Genomic DNA, 19,722 nt, shown 5'->3' on the forward strand with positions numbered 1-19,722 from the left:
ATAGGGTTCACGGCCCATGCACCTTTTGACACGGCCACAGCAGCCAGACTGCAAACCACAATGGATCGATGAGCTGACCGCATGAACTCCTGAGCCTCAATATGCCAGTTTAATTAACCAAATGCAAAAGTCCAAACAATAAAATGCATTGCAAAGTGAGAAGCGTGGAAGCGGGAAGCAGGAGAAGTGTGCAGCAATATGAGGAGAGAAATTTAAAGAGAGAGAGAGAGAGAGAGAGAGGGAGAGTAGAGAAAGAGAGAGAGAGAGAGAGACGGAGAGTAGAGAAAGAGAGAGAGAAAGAGAGTAGAGAGAGAGAAAGAGAGTAGACCGAGAGTAGAGAGAGAGAGAGAAAAAGTAGTAGAGTAGAGTAGAGACAGAAAGAGAAAGAGAGAGATAGAGAAAAAGAGTAGAGAGAGAGGAAGAGAGCAGACCGAGAGTAGAGAGAGAGACAGAGAAAGAGTAGTGCGAGAGTAGAGAGAGAAAGAGAGAGAAAGAGAGAGATAGAGAAAGAGAGATAGAGAGAAAGAGTAGAGCGAGAGTAGACAGGGAGAGAGAGAAAGTCCAAGAGAGAGAGAGAGAGAGAGAGAGAGAAAAAAAGAGAGAAAGAGAGAGAGTAAGGCGAGAGTAGAGAGAGAAAGGGAGAAAGAGAGAGAGAGAGAGTAGAGCGAGAGCGAGAGTAGAGAGAGAAAGTGCTAGTTGAGCGATCTTGTGAACTGCGTAGTAGTTAAAGCCCATTGAGTGAGAAGCGCAAAGAGAAGCATTGCGAGCAACTTAGCTGAATGCATATTGGAAACAATGTAAGAAAAATAGAAAGAAGGACATGTGAAAGGAAAGACTGGAAGCATTAGAGCGAAGCTTAGCGAGAACTTCAGTGAGAAGCATGCTTTAAAGCCTATCATAGTGAGAAGTGGGATCATAACGATATACTCTTAAGGGTAAAAACAGCGATATGCGAGAAGCGCAGGGAGAAGCAGAACGACAAATAATTATAGCTTGAAAAGCAAAGGGCAAAACATAGTGAAAACTTATATAAAGTTCAGTGAGAAGCATAGAGAAAAGCTTTAAGTGAAGTACTATAGTATATTATTAATAGTGAAAAACATAGTGTGAAGCATAAATGAGCAAAACATAGTGAGAAGCGAAACAGTAAGATTAGCAGAAAGCTAAGCATGAAGGAACTTAACGAGTAACAGCATTAGAGCCATAAAGATTATATTGAAGAGGCTGGCTGGCGTAGTCCGGCAATAACTATCACGAGAATTCTAAAATAGAGCAGAGCATGGAATAAAAGGAGAAAGAAAGCGAGCTATGAAAAATATATATTGAGACTAGCTGAATGGAGAGCATAGGAAGAACAATAGTTAGAGGACCTGCAAAGCATAGCTTATAGAAATGTGAAACTAAAGATTCAGATTTGTTGGAAGTGTTGGAGGAAACGTAGAGAGAAACATAATTAAACCATAAGATAAGAAAGTAAACAAAAATCAAACAAAAACCTTCCAACAATAAGAAGAAAATTGTGTCTCAATAATTCTTTAGTAACAGCTACTAAAATATGATTCAGAATCTTTAATCTGAATCTATCAAGAGAAACTCCAAAGCTGAACAATTAAAAAGCATTGAGAATTGAGAAAATGTTGCCAATCATACGAGATGCGATTTTCAGATTTAGATGTGGGAAAGTATGTACATGCATATATATATATACAAATGCATAGATTTTCATCTGTAGATGTGAATATCAAGGTAAAATGTTGCAAATTCCATAGCTGTAAAAGTTTGAACGCTGAACAATTTCGACGAATCCTGTTAGACTTACAGTGTGTGTGTGTGTGTGTGTATGTGTGCGTGTGGCTTATCGGAGATGCTCATCTGTCATTTGTGTGCTCATGTGAGAAGAATATCTTTCAATTGGCATTGTCAAGGCGCTCACTCACACACACACACACTTACCTCAATTTAAGCTGTGTGCGTGTGTGTGTGTGTGTGAGCTGCCTTGGCTGGGACAGAGTTTTGCAGTTGTTCGACTTCCCAGGGACTGTCAAGTGCTGGCGTTTGCGCTTTTTATTTTTCGTTTTTTTGTTGTAATTTTTGTCTTCTGTTGCTGCTGTTGTTGTCATTGTTGTTGTTGTTATTGTTGCTCGGTAATTTCGTAGGTTCACCCACAAAAAACAAGCCGAAAGTCAAATATTGATAGAGCAAAACAACAAACGAAGCTATTTGCTTAGCCCGAATGGCCAAAACACACACACACACGCACACACACTTACTGACAGGGACAGCTAGACGGTGACAGCGAATGTGAGTGAGCGAGCGAGCGAGATAGGCATAGACATGACTTTCCACTTGTGAAAATGCTATAAAATAAAATTTGCAAAAATTTTGTGCTGATCTTGGCAGTTCATGCAAAGGGCCGACAAGCAAATACGCCCCAACACGGCCCCAATCCCAGTCCCAGTCCCAGTCCCAATCTCAATCCCAATCCCAATCCCAATCCCAGACCCAATCCCCAAATGCCGCCCACTGCATAAAATACTCAAAAGACATACAGAGAGAGTGAGAGAGAGTGAGAGAGAGAGTGAGTGTGAGTGTGGCGAGGGGGGGGGGGGGGGGGGGGGGGAATTTCGGGTCGCATTGTCAGTTTGCAATTGCGTTAGTCAGCAGAGGCTGCTTCAGCTACTGGGACATTTGTATTAACATGGCTTCCTGCTTGCCAGGCGGCTTATTATTATTATTATTATTGTTTTGCGGCTTTCAATGGACGCCATGGCCCAGGCACATTGTTCTTGGGCGAACGCCTACAAAAATAAAAAAAAATAAAAAACACAGGACAACAAAAAACAACAAACAAACAAACAACAATAAGAACAGCAACAACAACAACAACTGTGAGCACCCAACAATATGATTATTATTATTGGCCAGCCCTCGACTAAGACACTGCTCCAATGCACTACTGGGCCTCAGTCACACACACACACACACACACACACACACGCACAGAGGGACTGCGTGTAACGCCTAGAGATGGCTCGTCCTTTGGCTTCACTTTCACATTTGTTTTGCTCACGAAATGCCAATGAAATTTTGATTACTATAAACAACATTTAGCATACGGACATTGAAGCGCCTTAAAGTCTAATTACGAGCGATGTGAGGCAATTGGCTCACCTGAGTGGTTTTAATGGAATATTGTTTATACAGGCCTTAAGCTGCTTTGGGTACAGAATTTTGCGAATTTTCTTTTGAAAAGTTCATTCACTTGGTCAGGCTTATGCCGATACCTTAACAGTTATTTTATAATATCTGTATTTTAGATAATCCTTATATAATTCTCTGAGAATACAATTTGCAACTCCATAATAATTAATTAATTCCTTATGGATTAGCTTATTTATTTTAATATCTAAGAGTATTTTCTTTTTTTTTTTTTTTTTACTTTATAAGAATAAAAAAAAAAATTTTTTATTTTGCTTTCACAAACATAATCATAAATTTAATCATTTCTTGCATTCTTATTTAGTTTTTAAATATATGTATTTGGCAAATTCTAGTACTGTATTACTTACATTAATAACTCTGAATAACTTTGAATACTTTTTCATTTTTCACATTATTTTCAGAGTATACCTACATAAATAGGCGCTAAAATTTTTAATTATATTTAAATTAAATATTCGAATATTGAAAAAAAAAATTAGTATGCTTTTTTACATGTTTTAATATAAATGAGAATCGTTTTTACCTATTAAATATTTGTCATACGATTTTTTTAATATTCGTAATATTTATTTAAAAATTATTTTACTAAACGAGAACTGAAATCTTTTTTATTTTTTTTTATTTTAATACTAATATTTAACTTTTTTTTATTATTATTCGGCTTAATATCTTCTAAAATACTTAAAACATATTTTTTGTATTTCTAATTCCTTAAGGATTAGCTTATTTAACCTTATTTAACTCTCAGGATTATTCAAGCTGATTTCTAATCAAATTCAACTTTCAAGCTGCTGAGATGAGTGTATTACACAGTCGGCAAAAGTTTTCTGTTTTCCACAATGAAAACATAGTAAAATAATCATGAAAATTTCATTATTGTTTCTGGAAATATTCAGCTTCAGAAGTCAATAAACTTTGGCTTTCACTGGAATCAATTTCTAAAGCGCCTTCACCGCTCTGTAGTGAAAACCTGCAAAAGGAGCTGTTCAAAGGCTTCTACAGCCACTTCCGGCATTTATTTTTAGGACAAAGCACAAGGAAATAATTCAGGGATCTTTAGAGTGCTCAATGAGCAGAGATGTGAGGGCTTCGCATTGTTTCGCTGGGAAATGAGTCGACCTTGGCATTTGAGTTTGCTTAATTCTCTCAAAAGTTCTGACAAAGAAATTGAGTGTTTTTAGTTCCTGTATATATAAAAGGCATTTCTCGTATCAACTACATTACTTATACTACATAATACATTACATACTACATATGCATTAGTCTAAGCCTATTTCATATGTTTCAGTTACATATATTACATATGTATATTGTATACATTCTATTCATACGTATAAGGCATAGTATATCATATAAGCATTATACATATATCCCTTATATCATATACTTCACACATATGTATATCAAATATATTTTATACAAATATCACATCTACCATCAAACATTCATATATTATACAAAATCATTTCATTTTTCATATAAGTCATTTACATATATCGTATGTCATATAATTCAGTTACATATATCGCATATATCTTATACATATGTAAATGACACATTTTTCGTATATCATATAAATCACTTGCATATATCACAAATACAGTAGAACCCCGTTATAACCATGCCCGAAAGGCGCTATAATCATATTTATATGTTTGCCCATATAAGTTTGTCTGAGGACCGAAAATCTCGTGCCAATAACCCTACGGGCGCTATAAGCGGAGTCGTTATAGCCCGATTCCACTATATCTTCTATATTCCATACATATGTATATCACATATATTATCTACATACCTTTCATATGCCATATATACATACATATATCTCTTACAAACGTATATCGCATATTTTTTATAAATTCGATGCAAATATGATCTATATATATAATTGATAGTGTTATATATATCTCATATATCAGTATCTATGAAACATACTTTATTCACATATATCATATATCTTCTACATATATTACATACATATGACATTTCTTTTCTCCTATGCCTATGTGTATATGCTTTCACAGAGTAACATACACAATCCCACATATCACTCTTTAAGTCACCGTCAAGTCACAGTTCCAGTAACAGTTCATTTCATCGTCATTCCACTCCCGCAATTTCGTGCAAGGATCGTGCGTGCTGCAGCGTCCACGCTTCCATTGCCAGCTCCAGCCTGGGCACATTTCACAGTTCCTATAATAAACACACACACACACATTCGGTATATAGTACACACTTTATATGTAAACGAGTGTGCGTGTGTGTGTGTGTACATCTCGCTATGATTGTCTTGGGCATAAATGGGAATTTATAGGCGGTTTGCTCTGACTCTGTCCCGATTTGGCATTCGCCCTGACTCCGGCTCGGTCGCCCGGCTCGCTCTGCCTTCGACTGGGCCACAATAAATAGCCAACTCCGGCAATCCCTGGACGGCAATAAGACAAGTAATTTAGTTGCAAAATAATTTTAAATTTCATTTTCCATTTTCACAGCACTCACTATCATCAATTGCGCATCTAGCGCGGGTGCTCTTCTTCTCTTCTCTTCTCTTCTCTTCTTCTCTGCTCCGCTTCTGCTTCATTCCCTTCTCCCTCATGTCGTTTACCATTTTGCTCCTTGCTGGGAATTGACTTTTATGCCTCGGCATATCCTGCTTTATGCGAGTCCTTCGATGCTTAAGCAAAACATCGATATCAGCACTCTATGTAATTGTGCGCCTTATGAATGGCTCTGAGGCAGGCCGAGCTCTGCTCCGAAGTGGATTATCGGAGCTATTACATTTTATACAAATAAATATGGGGAGCTATACTTAGATTTGATGTGAAAGCATCAAGTTAATTATACTTTGAGTAGGTGAACATATTTTGTTTGCACTCCTTATTAAGAAAGTGTGGTATTTTGTTTAGTACTTTATATAAATAACACTTTCAAATTTTTATACCCTGAACCCATTGAAAATGGGAAATCAGGGTATAATGGTTTTGTTAAAAGTATGTAACAGGCAGAAGGAGGCGTGGCAGACCCCACAAAGTATATATATTCTTGATCAGGGCGACGAGCTGAGTCGATTTGGCCCTGTCCGTCTGTCTGTCCGTCCGTCCGTCCGTCCGTCCGTCCGTCCGTCCGTCCGTCCGTATGTATGAACGCGTCGATTTCAGAAGATATAAGAGCTAGAGACTTCAATTTTTTTTTTAAATGTCCGTAATTACAGCGCGCATATCAAGTTTATCATTAAAAATCGATAACTCATCCCGATCTTTTTTTATCGATAAAAAACCTTATCGAAAACCAGTTATAAAATTATATCTTCTACACCCTTATTGCTAGAGTCTCCAAATTTTTAATGTATGCTTATATGCAATTTATACAATTTCGGTTTTTCTTAAAATTAACCCCATACCCTTAAATTCACCCCCTCACCATCACTTTTGTAAAAAGCGTATTTCAAATACTAGAGACTTGGGCTTTGGAATATACACACATATGCACCATATGATTACGCTCTAAAAGTTTCATTAAGATCGTATGTCTACAAAAGAAATTATTTAACAAATAAATTCTCATAATATTGCCCACACTGCAGCGCAGCCCAAGCGCAGTCGCTGCTTACTGCGCAGTTAGCAGAGCGCAGGCTTATGCGTGCGTGTGGATGCATGTGTATGTATGTGTGCATAAAAGAAGTGCAGAATGATTAGAATATCAGCTTGGAGGGTTCAGGGTATCTCCTAGTCGAGCAGTCTCGCTTTCTTACTTGTTTTATTTAATTTATTTATTAGAAAAGAATTACAGGAATGAAAAAAAATTAAACAAATAAATTTTTATTTTACTTTCCTATCATTTTACAAAGCAATTTTCATAATTTTATTAAATAAGCCCATTTTATTTATTTATTTTTTTCAACTTTTATTTGTTATTATTATTATTATTTTTTTTTTTTTTTTAATTTTTTAGTTATGTATAATTTGCATATATGTATTTTGTAATTTATTTAAAACTGAAGTAAATATATTTTTATTTATTTTATATTTTCTACTATTTTACAAAGCAATATTCATAATTTTATTGAATTTAATTTATTTATTTTTATTTATACATTCTATTTTTCTTTAATTCATTTTTGAATAAAGTTACTTTTACATATTTTTACATTTATTTAAAAATAAAAAATTATAAACATATATTTATATGATTTTTTAATTTCTTATTTTAAATACATTATGTATTCAGATAAAAGTTTATATTTTTGTTAGGTAAACGAATACATTTTTTTCCCCCAAAAAAATTGTAAACATTTTCGATTGCAGTTGCCTTTCAAACCACGCCCATCTACGCTATTGCATACCAAGTGCGTTGGCCTCTAATTCCACTCTAGATATTCCAATCAGAACGTCAATGAGCAAATGATAAGTTTCTGATTAGACTTGTGTATTTGTTTTTAAATGAATTCTCTAAGTGGTTCTGCTTTGAATGTTTGACTAGCGAACCCCAACTAATTGCCAATGCTAATTAGAATGAAATACTAAGGATTAATAACTCTAATCAACTTTTCGAATAAACTATAAAAACTGTGAAAACTCGGAAAACTTTAAGAAACTTGCAAAAGAAACTTGCCCAAAGACGCTTAACTCATGCATTTCCATAAACAAAATGTCGAGGAACTTGCAAACTTTGTTTAGCAATCGAAAGTATATAGATGTACATACATATATATATGTATATATATGTATATATATATATATATATATATATATGTATATATGTATGTATATATGTATGTATATTTCCTTATATTTGTAAGTTTACCATGTTAAACGCATCAAATTCACATCGACTCGAATAATGCATTTAACTGGGCAACCCGCTGTCACACACGCCCCACACACCCCACACGCCCCACATGCCCCACAATAAACGCTCTAAATATTGAAATCGTTCAATATCTTTCAATAAAATATGTAGATGCTTCAATCAGTTTCAGTCTAACACGCACCCCAGCACCCTACCCCCCTCCCCTCCCCCTAGCCCCATTTGCTTTCGTCTTGGCCAACAAATTGACAGCGCGCCAGCTGAGTTTTACAGCGCAACGGCTTTTGGTTTCGGGTCAATGCCAATATTATTAGCCCCAAACTCAGCTCACCAATATGTGTGTAGGGGTGTGCGTATGAGCGTATGCGTGAGTGTGTGTGCGGCATACAGTGGGGCCTTACCACATTTTGCAATGTAAAATTTTAAAATTGAAGTTAATTTTTCAGGTTTTCAATTTGTTTATAGCCATGGGAGAATTATTTTTCAGATTGCCCCATAGTTGCCTGTCAAAGGCGAACAATAAGGGTTTGGTCTCTTTTTATGTTTTTTTATATTGCACATAATTAATTTTGTTGCTGGAAATGATTTTAGTGTAAATATTTATATTATTATTATTATTTATAATATTTTTTGTTAAATTTGATATACATATATATTTTTTTTGTTTTTTTTATTTATTTATTTTTTTTTTTTTTATAAATACATTTTTTTTTTTTTTTTTTTTGATAAACACTTTCTTTTTTTTTATATATTTCGTAGAATTGCCTTTTATTTTTATTTTATACAATTTTTTTTTTTTTTTTTTTTTTTAATTATTTTGTGATTTATATTATTTATTTAATGTTTTTTTTTTATTTTCATATATTTATAATATATATTATTTTCAAATATTTTCATTAAATGTACGTATATTTTTGCCTTTATTATTATTATTTTATTTATATATATGTATATATATTTTATATAATTTTGTATATTTATATTTTTGGCCAAATGTTTGTATCAAAATATACAACTTTGCTTCTTTGTGTTTTTATTATTAAAGTTATTTATATATTTTTCTTTTATAAAATTTTAAATATTTTTATTATATTAATTATTTGCATTTTTAAATTTGTAATATTTGAATTTAATTTTTTATTATTCAATTCTCCATCCACTTGGCGAACTGTTTGTATCATAATTTACATTTTTGGCACTTTATCTTCCATTTGCCCCACTGTGCATCGTCTACTTTCTGACACTTTGACATTTTTGCCAGAGCTAAAGATTTTTGGGGCAGGCGGAGGATTTCATTTAAATTTGCTGTCAACGCAATTACATGCTGTGCGTGTGTGAGTGTGTGAGTGTGTGTGTGTGTGTGTGTGTGTGTGTGTATGTGATTGAGTCCCCTGCAGCAATGCAAAGTCTTTGGCTCTATTCCGATTGGCCGTATCGTGTCGGCACTCGACTTGCCTCATCTGATTTCATATTAATTCAATTTATTTGCGTTGAGTGCTCCACGCTCTATGCTCAGTGGTCTGTCTTAGTGTCCGGCGGCCGCTGCCTTCATAAAACAGCAAGCACTCACTGTCACGGCAATAAAACATTGAAACTCCCCCACGGCCACACCCACCAGCTCCCTCGGCGCCCATCGGGCGTATTGCCTCGCAGCGACATGCATAAAAATACATCAAGCGCCAACAATAAAATTAAGAAATTTTCAATTTATGCATGAGACACCTGACGAAGACGACGACAGCAATGTGTGTGTGTGTGTGTGCCTGCCACGCCCATCAACAACAACCACATACTACATTCATTTGCGGTCTACCTGCTGTAGCTTGTTAGGCACTTTTATTGCCCCGCCCGCTTCATTATTTCTGCAACAGATTCAGAGAGTTGGGAGAGGGAGAGGGAGGGGTAGAGGGAGAGGGAGAGGGAGAGGGAGAGGGAGAGGGAGAGGGAGAGGGAGAGGGAGATTTCCTCAGATATACGACATGGCGTATGGCACATGACTGATGATACGATCCAATCAGATGTCGACTGCACACATTCCAATTAGAATAATGACGATGTGAGAACATCCCACAGAAGAACGGGAACTGACTCAATCTCATTGAGTCAAACAAAAGTTTGTGGAAATTTGGGAAGGGAAGAAATAGATTTTATATTTAATACGAGCGCATGAAATATGATTTCTCTAGACAGTCTTTTAAATATATACACATATGTATATCTTGAAACAGAAGAATATCTATTTGGTCTCAAAAAGCCCCAAAAAATATTTAAAACTTTATTTAAGCAAAAGCTGGACTTGTGCTTAATATTATATTGATATATCTATATACCTACATTATATCAAGCTAGTTCTTATGCTCTCTCTCAACTTATTTGCCATTTTCATGTTCATCTCTGTAACTGTACTGCGCTTTCTCTTAATTTTCATCGCCTTTTCTTTCTACTTCTTTCATTTCATTATTTTCATTTGATAACTTCTCTTTTTCCATCTCTCCCACTCTCGTTTTCTATCTCTGTCTCGCTCTCAAGTGGATTTTCTTTCTTTCGTCCAGAGCCTTTTCATTCATCTCTCTCTCGTTATCCTTTCTTTGGTATTTTTATCCCTCTCATTCTCTCTCTCCCTCTCGATTTGTCTATTTCCTCTGTTTCTCACTATATTTTTCTCTTTTTCCCTTTCTATCTGTCATACTGTCTTTCCATCAGTTGCCCTCTGTATGCCTCTATTAACTCATCTATTTGTCTATGTCGCTCTCTATCTCTCTTTATATACATCATATATTTTGTCTTTCCCTCTCTCTCTCTCTATCTCTATCTCTCTCTCTCTTTCTCTCTCTCCCCGTTTCTCTCTCTATATTTGAGATTTCCTCTCATATAACTCTATTTCTTTCTCTCTTTACTCACTTTTGTATTGTTATTTCCTTCCTTTTCTCTTTTACATCAAATCTTCCGTCTCTTTCTGTTTCAGCTATTGCTCTCAATCGCTCTCCTTCATTCTGTCTCTCAGAGTCTCTAAGAGTCACACCTTAACTCGCTCTCAAAGCCTCTCCCTCTCTCTCCCTGTCTCTCTCTCTCTCTCTCGCTTTATCTCTCGCACTGTCTAATCTCCTCTCCTCTCTCATTCTGCAGGCTATGGCAACATCGCACCTCGCACAGCGCTCGGCAGGATCGTGACGGTGGCGTATGCCTTTTTTGGCATCCCCCTGACGCTCGTCTACCTGAGCAGCACCGGCAGCATCCTGGCCAAGGTGGCGCGCGAGGTGTTCTCGAAGGCGCTGTGCTGCTGCCTGTGCTCCAACTGCGGCTACTGCTGCTACGACGAGAAGCGCATGGCCGAGAAGGAGCGTCGGATGAAGCGCAAGCGCCAGCAGGAGGAGCTACGCAAGCAGCAGGCCGTCATGCAGGAGCCGTACTATGTGCGCGACGTTTACCATGCCACGCCCGAGAAGCAACCGCCACCAGGAGGCGGCGGCGGCGGCGGCGGCGGCAGCGGCGGAGTAGGTGGCGCCGGGGGCGGAGCTGGCGGTGGGGGTGGCGTTGGTGTTGCTGCCACCTCCACTGGCGGCACACCCACTGGCATACCGGGTCTGGGCATGCCCGCAGCACCGCCCCCCGGCGGCGGCGGCGGCGGCACAAGCGGCACGGACATCGATTCGCTGAGCGCCAGCGAGTCGCGCGGCTCAATGCACGGCCTGAGCATCCTGGCACCCATTCTGCTCTGCTTCTCCATGATGATCATCTACATAGTGTTCGGGGCGGCGGTGCTCTACCGGCTGGAGAACTGGCCCATTATCGACGGCATCTACTTCTGCTTCATGAGCCTCTCGACCATTGGCTTTGGCGACATGCTGCCCGGACTGCGACGCGACTCGAATGCCACCACCTGGTTCTGCTCGGTGTACATCATGTCCGGCATGACGCTGACGGCGATGTGCTTCAATGTCATCCACGAGGAAATCGTCCATCGCATACGCATCGTGGTCGAGTTCAAGAAGGCTGGCAACGCCGCAGCTGGCGGCGCCGCCGGCTCCCTGCTGGATGTCTCGCACGAGGATGGCAATCAGTACTATATGCCCGCCTCCTGACACTATGAGAAGCGCGGCCATCTCTATCAGCGCAATCCCACCGAGGAGACACTGGTGACAGGTCAGCTCCATTGAATCTCGAGCAGCTTTCGAGCAATCCTCATACTGATGAATGATCCCCCTCTTGTTGTTCGCTTGCAGACACGCCCACTTCGCTGGTGCTGAAGGATTATGTGAACCACGAGCTGGTGCCCATTCTGACCATGGACCCGAACGGCTCGCGCCTGGGCCTGGCCCAGGCCCAGCCGGCGCCCGTCTATGCGAACCAAACGGACAACACGCTCAGCAGCCCGCTGCTCGACGGACAGATCAAGCCCGGCGTCTACACGCTGGCCGAGGAAACGGAGCTCGAGCTGCAGGCCGTCCACACGGAGACGCAAGTGGAGCGCGTCTAGAGGGCGCGCCCAGGCCGAGATTAGCGTTTAGGTTTAGTTCTTAGTCCTTAGCCAAGTCAGTTTAATGTGTACAATTACCAATACTAACGAGTTTTTTTTTTGTCTAGTATGTGTGTGTGAGAGAGTGTGTGAGAGAGTGTGTGTGTGAGTGTTCGTGTGGGCCATGCCCGGATAAATAACAAAAAAGAGAAATAAGAAAACCAAATGCCTAGCCCTAAGTTTGACTATCACTGTATATACGAAAGATAGAGAGGGAGAGAGAGAGAGAGAGAGAACGAGTAGGAGAGAAGGAAAGATAGATAATGAAAGAGCAAGCTAGCCAGCGAGCTGCTTGTGCAGGCGTGAAAGCGAGCGAGACAGCAGTAGTTTTAGCCTTAGCTAGAGCGAGACGGCACGTGACGAGCTGAGACGTAAACATTTCCGTAGCATGTAAGCACAGTAAACTGAATAGAGAGCAGCCACTAGGTGTGCTACATACCGTAATTAGTCAATGTAGTGAACCAGAAGAAGAGCAAAAACAAAATCAAATAACTACCAAAAAAAAAAAAAAAAAAACAAAAAATAGAAAATATAAATCAATATTTATAGGAGCACTTTGAACGCGATGTTTATGCAATGAAATTCGTGAAATCTTTCCTTTTGCCAGCTGTAGATGTCGGCTTCTTCTTCAGCTTGAGCTTTGACTTCTTCAACTTATGTCCTTCGGCCGGTCTGGCAGCACTGCGCAACGTGACTGTAGAGTCGGCGTTAAGTTGGCTGCGCCTGCGCCTGGTAAATGTGTTTTTTTTTTTCTATACAGACAAAATGGAAATTGATGTATTTATGAAAAGCTCTGTATGTATGCACATCAATGTATGTCGTTATGTATTTGTATATGTGTATATTGTACGTATGTACACTGATGCATGTATGTATACTTCTTCTCTGAAAGCGCCACATCAAACTTGAAGAAAAATCGAAAAGAACAAAAATACTAAGATATATTTATATACCCTATAAATATATTTATATGCATACATATGATTAATAAATAAAAAATCGTGTAAGATCTTTCAACTTGCATAGAAATGCCCTTAAAGCATAAACATCCAACATTTTATACGTAAAGTCAAGCTTACATAGGTAATACTACTAATACCAAAACCACTAAACAGAAAAGCCAAAAAAAAAAAAAAAACTAAATGAATAAAATGAAATAAAAACAACACAAAAAAAATAATAATATATTCTAAAAAAAAAAATAAAAAAAAAAATTAGCAAAACTATGCGATATATATATTATATATAAATATAGATAAATGTTGTTGTCTTTTTTTTTTTTTTTTTTTTTTTTTTTGTATTGTAAATGTAAAAGCTAACATAAAACTCCCCAAAAAAAAAAACAAGAAGACATCAAAAAATAAGAGAAAAAATATGCATATTATTATCAATGAATTTAAATTCATAAAACTTAAATAACGTTTAAAACTCGATAACTTTGTAAATTGAATGCATGTTTGAATGTACCCAATTGTATATTTAAAACAAAACAAAAACCAAAAACAAAACCGAAAAACAATGCATAAATAAAACTTAAATAAGTAAAGATGTTGAAGTGCTGACGTGTTCTGATTTTTTACAACAGTGTTTAATCAAGTTGATTTCCTGTATTAGCACTACAAATTATTCACTTCAAATTTTTATATGTTTTCATTTTATTGAATTTCCAACATTTTTGTATAACTATTTATTTGTATTTCATAAGCATACGCATAGTATTTCCTGGCGCCATCTATTGCAACTGATGCAGAGACACTTCATTTATTTTGTTAGCGCCATCTCTTGTCCGTTTTATTGAAGACCATGTATAGACACTGTTCCGTTGTATTGGCGCCATCTCTTGTTTGCCCTATTGAAGGCCATGCACAAACGATGCGTGTTGTGCTAGCGCCATCTTTAGTTCATGTTCAACACAGCCTACCATATAAACAGACAATATATTCAACAGATTATATTCTTAGTAATTTGTTTCTATTATATTGCAGCTCTGGCGCCAACTGACGATCAGTTGGCGCCATCTATGTATGCTAGTTGGCCAAACCAATAACTCAACGCTCTCTGTCATAATGTGGCCAAGAATTGCAGCACGTGCTGTGGCGCGCAATTCAAAAAAAATGGGAACGATTTTTGGCATGGCTCGAATGTTTGCCCGACTAATTGAATATAAACAGGTGTGTGAATTTGTTATTAACGCTGTTTAGCAACAGTTATGAGTCGGATCGAGCTAAAAGCGTTCACACTCCAGTTTCCAGTTGGCCCGGCAGGCCAAACAAACGACGCCATCGATTTGTTATTAACAATTTAACCTTCAGCAAATTATCATTAATATGTGAGTGCTGGCGATTTGTTTATTCAATTTCGTTTCTTGGTTTTTGTTGTTGCTGTTTTTTCACTTTGTGTACGATTTCGTTTTCCATTACAAATTTGTGATAAGCAAAGCGATTTCGTTTTTTTTTTTTTTTAACTACATACATATGTAAATGCCCGAGCATGCATATATTTATGTATGTATGTAAGTACATACATATATTACATGCGCTGCAAGCAAAATATTTACAAATTATTTCAAGAATCTCTACAGAAAAATAAAGAAGTTGGGAAATTTCTTTAGTTGATATGAGATGTATGTACGTACATACATATGTATATGTATATATCTACATATATTTACATATGCATTGCATACAATTGTATGTTTGCATGTACATACATATGTACATACATACATATGTACATACATACATATGTACATCCATAGATAATCGGCGCAGTGCTGTTCGTTGCAGTCGCTGCCGAAAAGTGGCTGGCCTTACGCATACACATACATACTTACTTAAATAGATACATATGTACATACCTACATATGTACATACATATCCAACCATGCATATTTATACATGTGCGTAATTACATACATACATTGTATTGTTTTTTTTTATTTTGCATGTTTGTACGCACAACAAACTTGTATTTAAAAACAACAACAACAAAAATACACACATATCATGCTGAAAAAATGCGTAAATACAGATATACAAAAAAATATATACTTATATATACATATATACCAACATACAGATATACATACATATGTACATATGTACATATATCACTTCTGCTGCTTGTTCTTACACAACGCACACACACAGTAAGTATGTACATATGTATATACGCATGACCTCTCTTCCCCAGCCATTGCCTGGCTCTCTCATGATCCACCGGCATACGAGCGCACACACACACACACACACACATATATATATATATACAGAAGACTAAAAGAATAGTGTGCGTGTGTTTTGTTGTTGCGTGCAGCTCTCTCACATGCGAAATGCGCACTAATTGAGGCAGCACGTCGCCAAATACAAAAAAGAGACAACAACAACAACCACCAAATAATTTTAAACGGATTTTCATAGCTTTGTTTGTAAGCAACAGTTTGATAGAGTTGTAAGAATGTACACATATATTCATATGTGTGTGTATATATGTATATGTAACGAATGTCACATTTAGATTACTAAAAAGATAATGTACTATTACACATAGTAAAAAAATTAATTACTATTGTTAGAATAAATCAATCAAGCTAAGCACTCTAAACAAAATACCGCGCTGAGCATAGCTAATGTAAACGGGATCGTTTTTTTTTGCGTCTGTTGACATTGCGATGCCGCAAGAGCGCAAACCATGAAAGAGCAATTGAACGCTTAAGAGCGTCTAAGAACGAGAGCAAGGCAGAGAAACAGAGAGACAGAGAGTGAGAGACCAAACGTTTGTGCCTTATGGCTGTGTATTGTATTAGTGTGTATTTGTTTGCATTGTTGTCGTTTTGTACGCTGTTGCTTTATTTTATTGCTTTTTATTAATCACTTGTACATTTGTTATTCAACTATTTAGCTGGTTAGATGAAAAGAAAACAAAAAGAACAAAAGCATCAACGACGACGACGTCGATATCATGGTCAATACCTGGAACACTTGCTCGTCTCAGCAATGAGCAAAATTCAATATCAAACTCCATAGCACAAACAAAAACAAATGCCAACGAAGATCGATGACAGAGTAAACTAAAAGAACACACATAAAACGAATAACAAGTGAAAACTGCTTTAAAACGACAATTGGAGTCGGTAACAAAAATCGGTTTGAAAATAAAAATAGAAAAAAAAAATTAAATTGCGGCAATTTTTGTTTTGCCTATTTTTACACACTTATTCGTTCTCTCACAAATGCATCTACATACATACATGCATATATACAATATACGTATGTATGAATGTTGGCATGTGCATGTGTGTGCGTCTGTGCATTAACACATGTATTTAATGCAAACAAATTTAAAGTGTGCACCCACTGTCCGTCGCCCAACACACGCCCTTCGCTCAACCAAACCAGACACAGCGACAGCAACAACAAAAAACAAAACACGACATCGACAACACGACCTCACCGAGTCGCCGATTCTCACAAACAAACATATGTAGCTCGATTTACAGTGGTTAACAAACTGCTAAAGCTGTGCATGAAAAAAATAAATAAAAATAAACAAACAAAACAAAATTTCATAGGCTGTAATACTATTTATGAATTTTATAAAAAAAAAAAAAAAAAAAAAAAAAAAAAAAAAAAACAACGAAATTTTATAAAGAGTACAAATACTCATATCGATTGTCATAACAATTGTGATCGCCAACCCTTCACAAGTCGATTGTACAAGAAACTCGCGACACTGTGCATCGTTCAAGCTGCTTCTAAAGCTTGTCAACGATTTTGGAACGCTTTCTCTCTCTCTCTGTCTGGCTATGCTCTCTCTATTCTGTTTACCCGACATCGCTAACTGCGCTAAGATTGTTTTTACAATTTTGGTTTTGCTTGCCTAATTTCTGTATTGCTTTTTCATCTCTGTTTGATGTGCGCGCTAGTAGCAGTAGTATATTACCTACGTCTCAACTTTTATAAGCAGTGAGTGTGTGTGTGAGTGACTGACGCGCACAGGCATGCACGTGTTTGCGCACACATATTAAACTCTCTATGCAAGGAACATGACCATTTTTACATGCTTTAATATGGGAAGTAAATTTATTTTACAAACAAAAATAACTTATTTATTTATCCATCCATGACCTATTTAAATTAATTATGTACATATGTATGTATGTAAATATGTATGTATGTGGGTATAGCCCCTTGCATAAATGCATATGTACATACATATATATACACATCCATACATATGTATGTATGTATATAGGGTATTTGACATTCGATGGTCCAGTGCTGATTGGGTTCTTACTGAATGTATGTACATATGTATGTATGTATTTGCATATATAAATATGTATGAAAGCTTATATACATATATATGCATATATATATATATATATGTATGCATGCATGCATGTGTGTAGAAAAGCTTTTCTCCTGCATTCTGTTTTCATTTTCATTGAAATTTAATACAGGCGGCGTCTCGAGACATTTTTTGTGCGTATCTTTTGATTGTTTGTTTGCTGTTGCTATTGTATTTGTATTGTTTTTGTTTTTGATTTAGCTTTTGCCTTTGCGTTTGCTTGTAGCTATTTGCATAGATTTACTCTTGCTGTAAATTGCAAATACAACCTATTAGAAATGGACAAGCTGTTGCCGCGCACACACACATGCATATAGCTATGCAACTGTGTGCTTTTGTGTGAGTGTATGCACACACTATTTTTTTTTTGGCTGTTTCTGTTTCGACTATTTGCTTTATTGCTCCACTTTTGCTTGTGACTTTTTAGTGCCTTGTCGCAGTCGCTGTTATTTGATTTTCACATTTTTCTTTATTTTTGGTATCACATGATTATACAAACAAACACATATATGTATGTACATATGTATATATGTGTGTGTCTATACGTGCATGAGTATTTGTAGGTGTGTTGTGTGTGTGTATAGTTTAGGAAAATGCCATTTAAACATTTCGGTTTGCGTTCACGTTTTGGGGTTGAGTAAGTGATCTGTGTTGATCTCCACATTTGTCGCTGTCTGCCTGCACGGTACAATGTGGTGACGTAAAAGATTGCCTTCGCTCGTTTGCCTTTGCGTTATCTTGACAGTACACGCATTTTCGTTTATATATGTATGTATGTATATATACATACATGCCTACCTATGTATGTATGTTTGTATTTCTCTGTCATCACGTGTTGACGGCGCAGCGTGACTGCTCTTAGATTCGGAACATTATCGCTACTACTGGTCACACTGTGCGCGCTCAACACGCGCTGTGCGTACAACTGTGTGTGTGTAGTGTATGTGTTTTGTTTCTTTTCTTTTCTTTTGTATTTGTTTTTGTTTTTCTTTGTATTTTTGGATTTTGCATCTGTATGGTGTAAGCTTTTGCACGCTCTCACGCTGTCGATTCATTGTTGTTATTCACCTGTTTAACTGTTTATAGTTTTCTCTCTTTCTTTCTTTCGCTCTCTTTGTGTTGTTCTAACTGGTTTTTGCTGCTCTCATTGAAGCTCTTCAAATTTCCATGCATCGCAATTTCCAATCAAGTAATTTCACTTGCTTATTGGATTTAAGCGGATTGTATAACTTTAAATGCGCTGTGTCTGTATTTCAGCATCGACAGAGAGAGAGAGAGAGAGAGAGAGTGAGAGGTTTTAAAGCAACGACCAGATTGACCGCATGGGGACAGTAGCGTCTAAAACTGTGAGTAAACAATTTTGGAGGGCGCTCTTATCAAGCCAATGCGCGCGCTCTCCGTTTCACTCTCTCTATGAGTTTTCCTCTCTCCTTCTAGTGCGCTCAGCGTGGCCCACATAATTTTTGTTTGTTAGTTTTTCTGCTTCTTATATGCAGTCGCAGTCTCAGCTAATGCCGCTAACTCTGACTCTCTGCCTCTTTTTGCTTCATTTGTTCTATTTTTTATATACAAGCATACATATTCATATGTACATGCATGTATGTATGTATGTATATTTTAAACATTTATAGGTATAGTATGTACAAACAAACATATATATGTACATACATACATATGTATTTATATACATATATACATTTTATCTCTGCCCATGTGTGTATTTACTTTTGGCCGGCCACGTTAAAAAAATCGCTTTGGCCAAAACCGGCCGGAAAACGGGCATACAACAATTCCAATTAGAGTAAAAGCCGCCACCGACGTTTCAATTA

General features: G+C 37.1%; 1 protein-coding gene across 1 annotated transcript in view; it reads left to right on the forward strand.

Annotated features, from left to right (window-relative positions):
• Positions 1 to 14,090, forward strand: part of LOC108619767 (uncharacterized) — a 114,911-nt gene extending 100,821 nt beyond the window's left edge. Inside the window, exons 6-7 of the mRNA XM_089474645.1 lie at positions 11,155 to 12,171; positions 12,252 to 14,090. Of these exons, the coding sequence (XP_089330771.1) occupies positions 11,155 to 12,110 (956 nt within the window). The 3' untranslated portion in view covers positions 12,111 to 12,171; positions 12,252 to 14,090. The remainder of the gene's footprint in view (positions 1 to 11,154; positions 12,172 to 12,251) is intronic.
• Positions 14,091 to 19,722: the final 5,632 nt, after the last annotated feature.

Source organism: Drosophila arizonae, chromosome X (genome assembly GCF_054131065.1).
Source record: "Drosophila arizonae isolate 15081-1271.41 chromosome X, UAZ_ARI_1.0, whole genome shotgun sequence".
In the NCBI taxonomy this organism is placed as follows: Eukaryota; Metazoa; Arthropoda; class Insecta; order Diptera; family Drosophilidae; genus Drosophila; species Drosophila arizonae.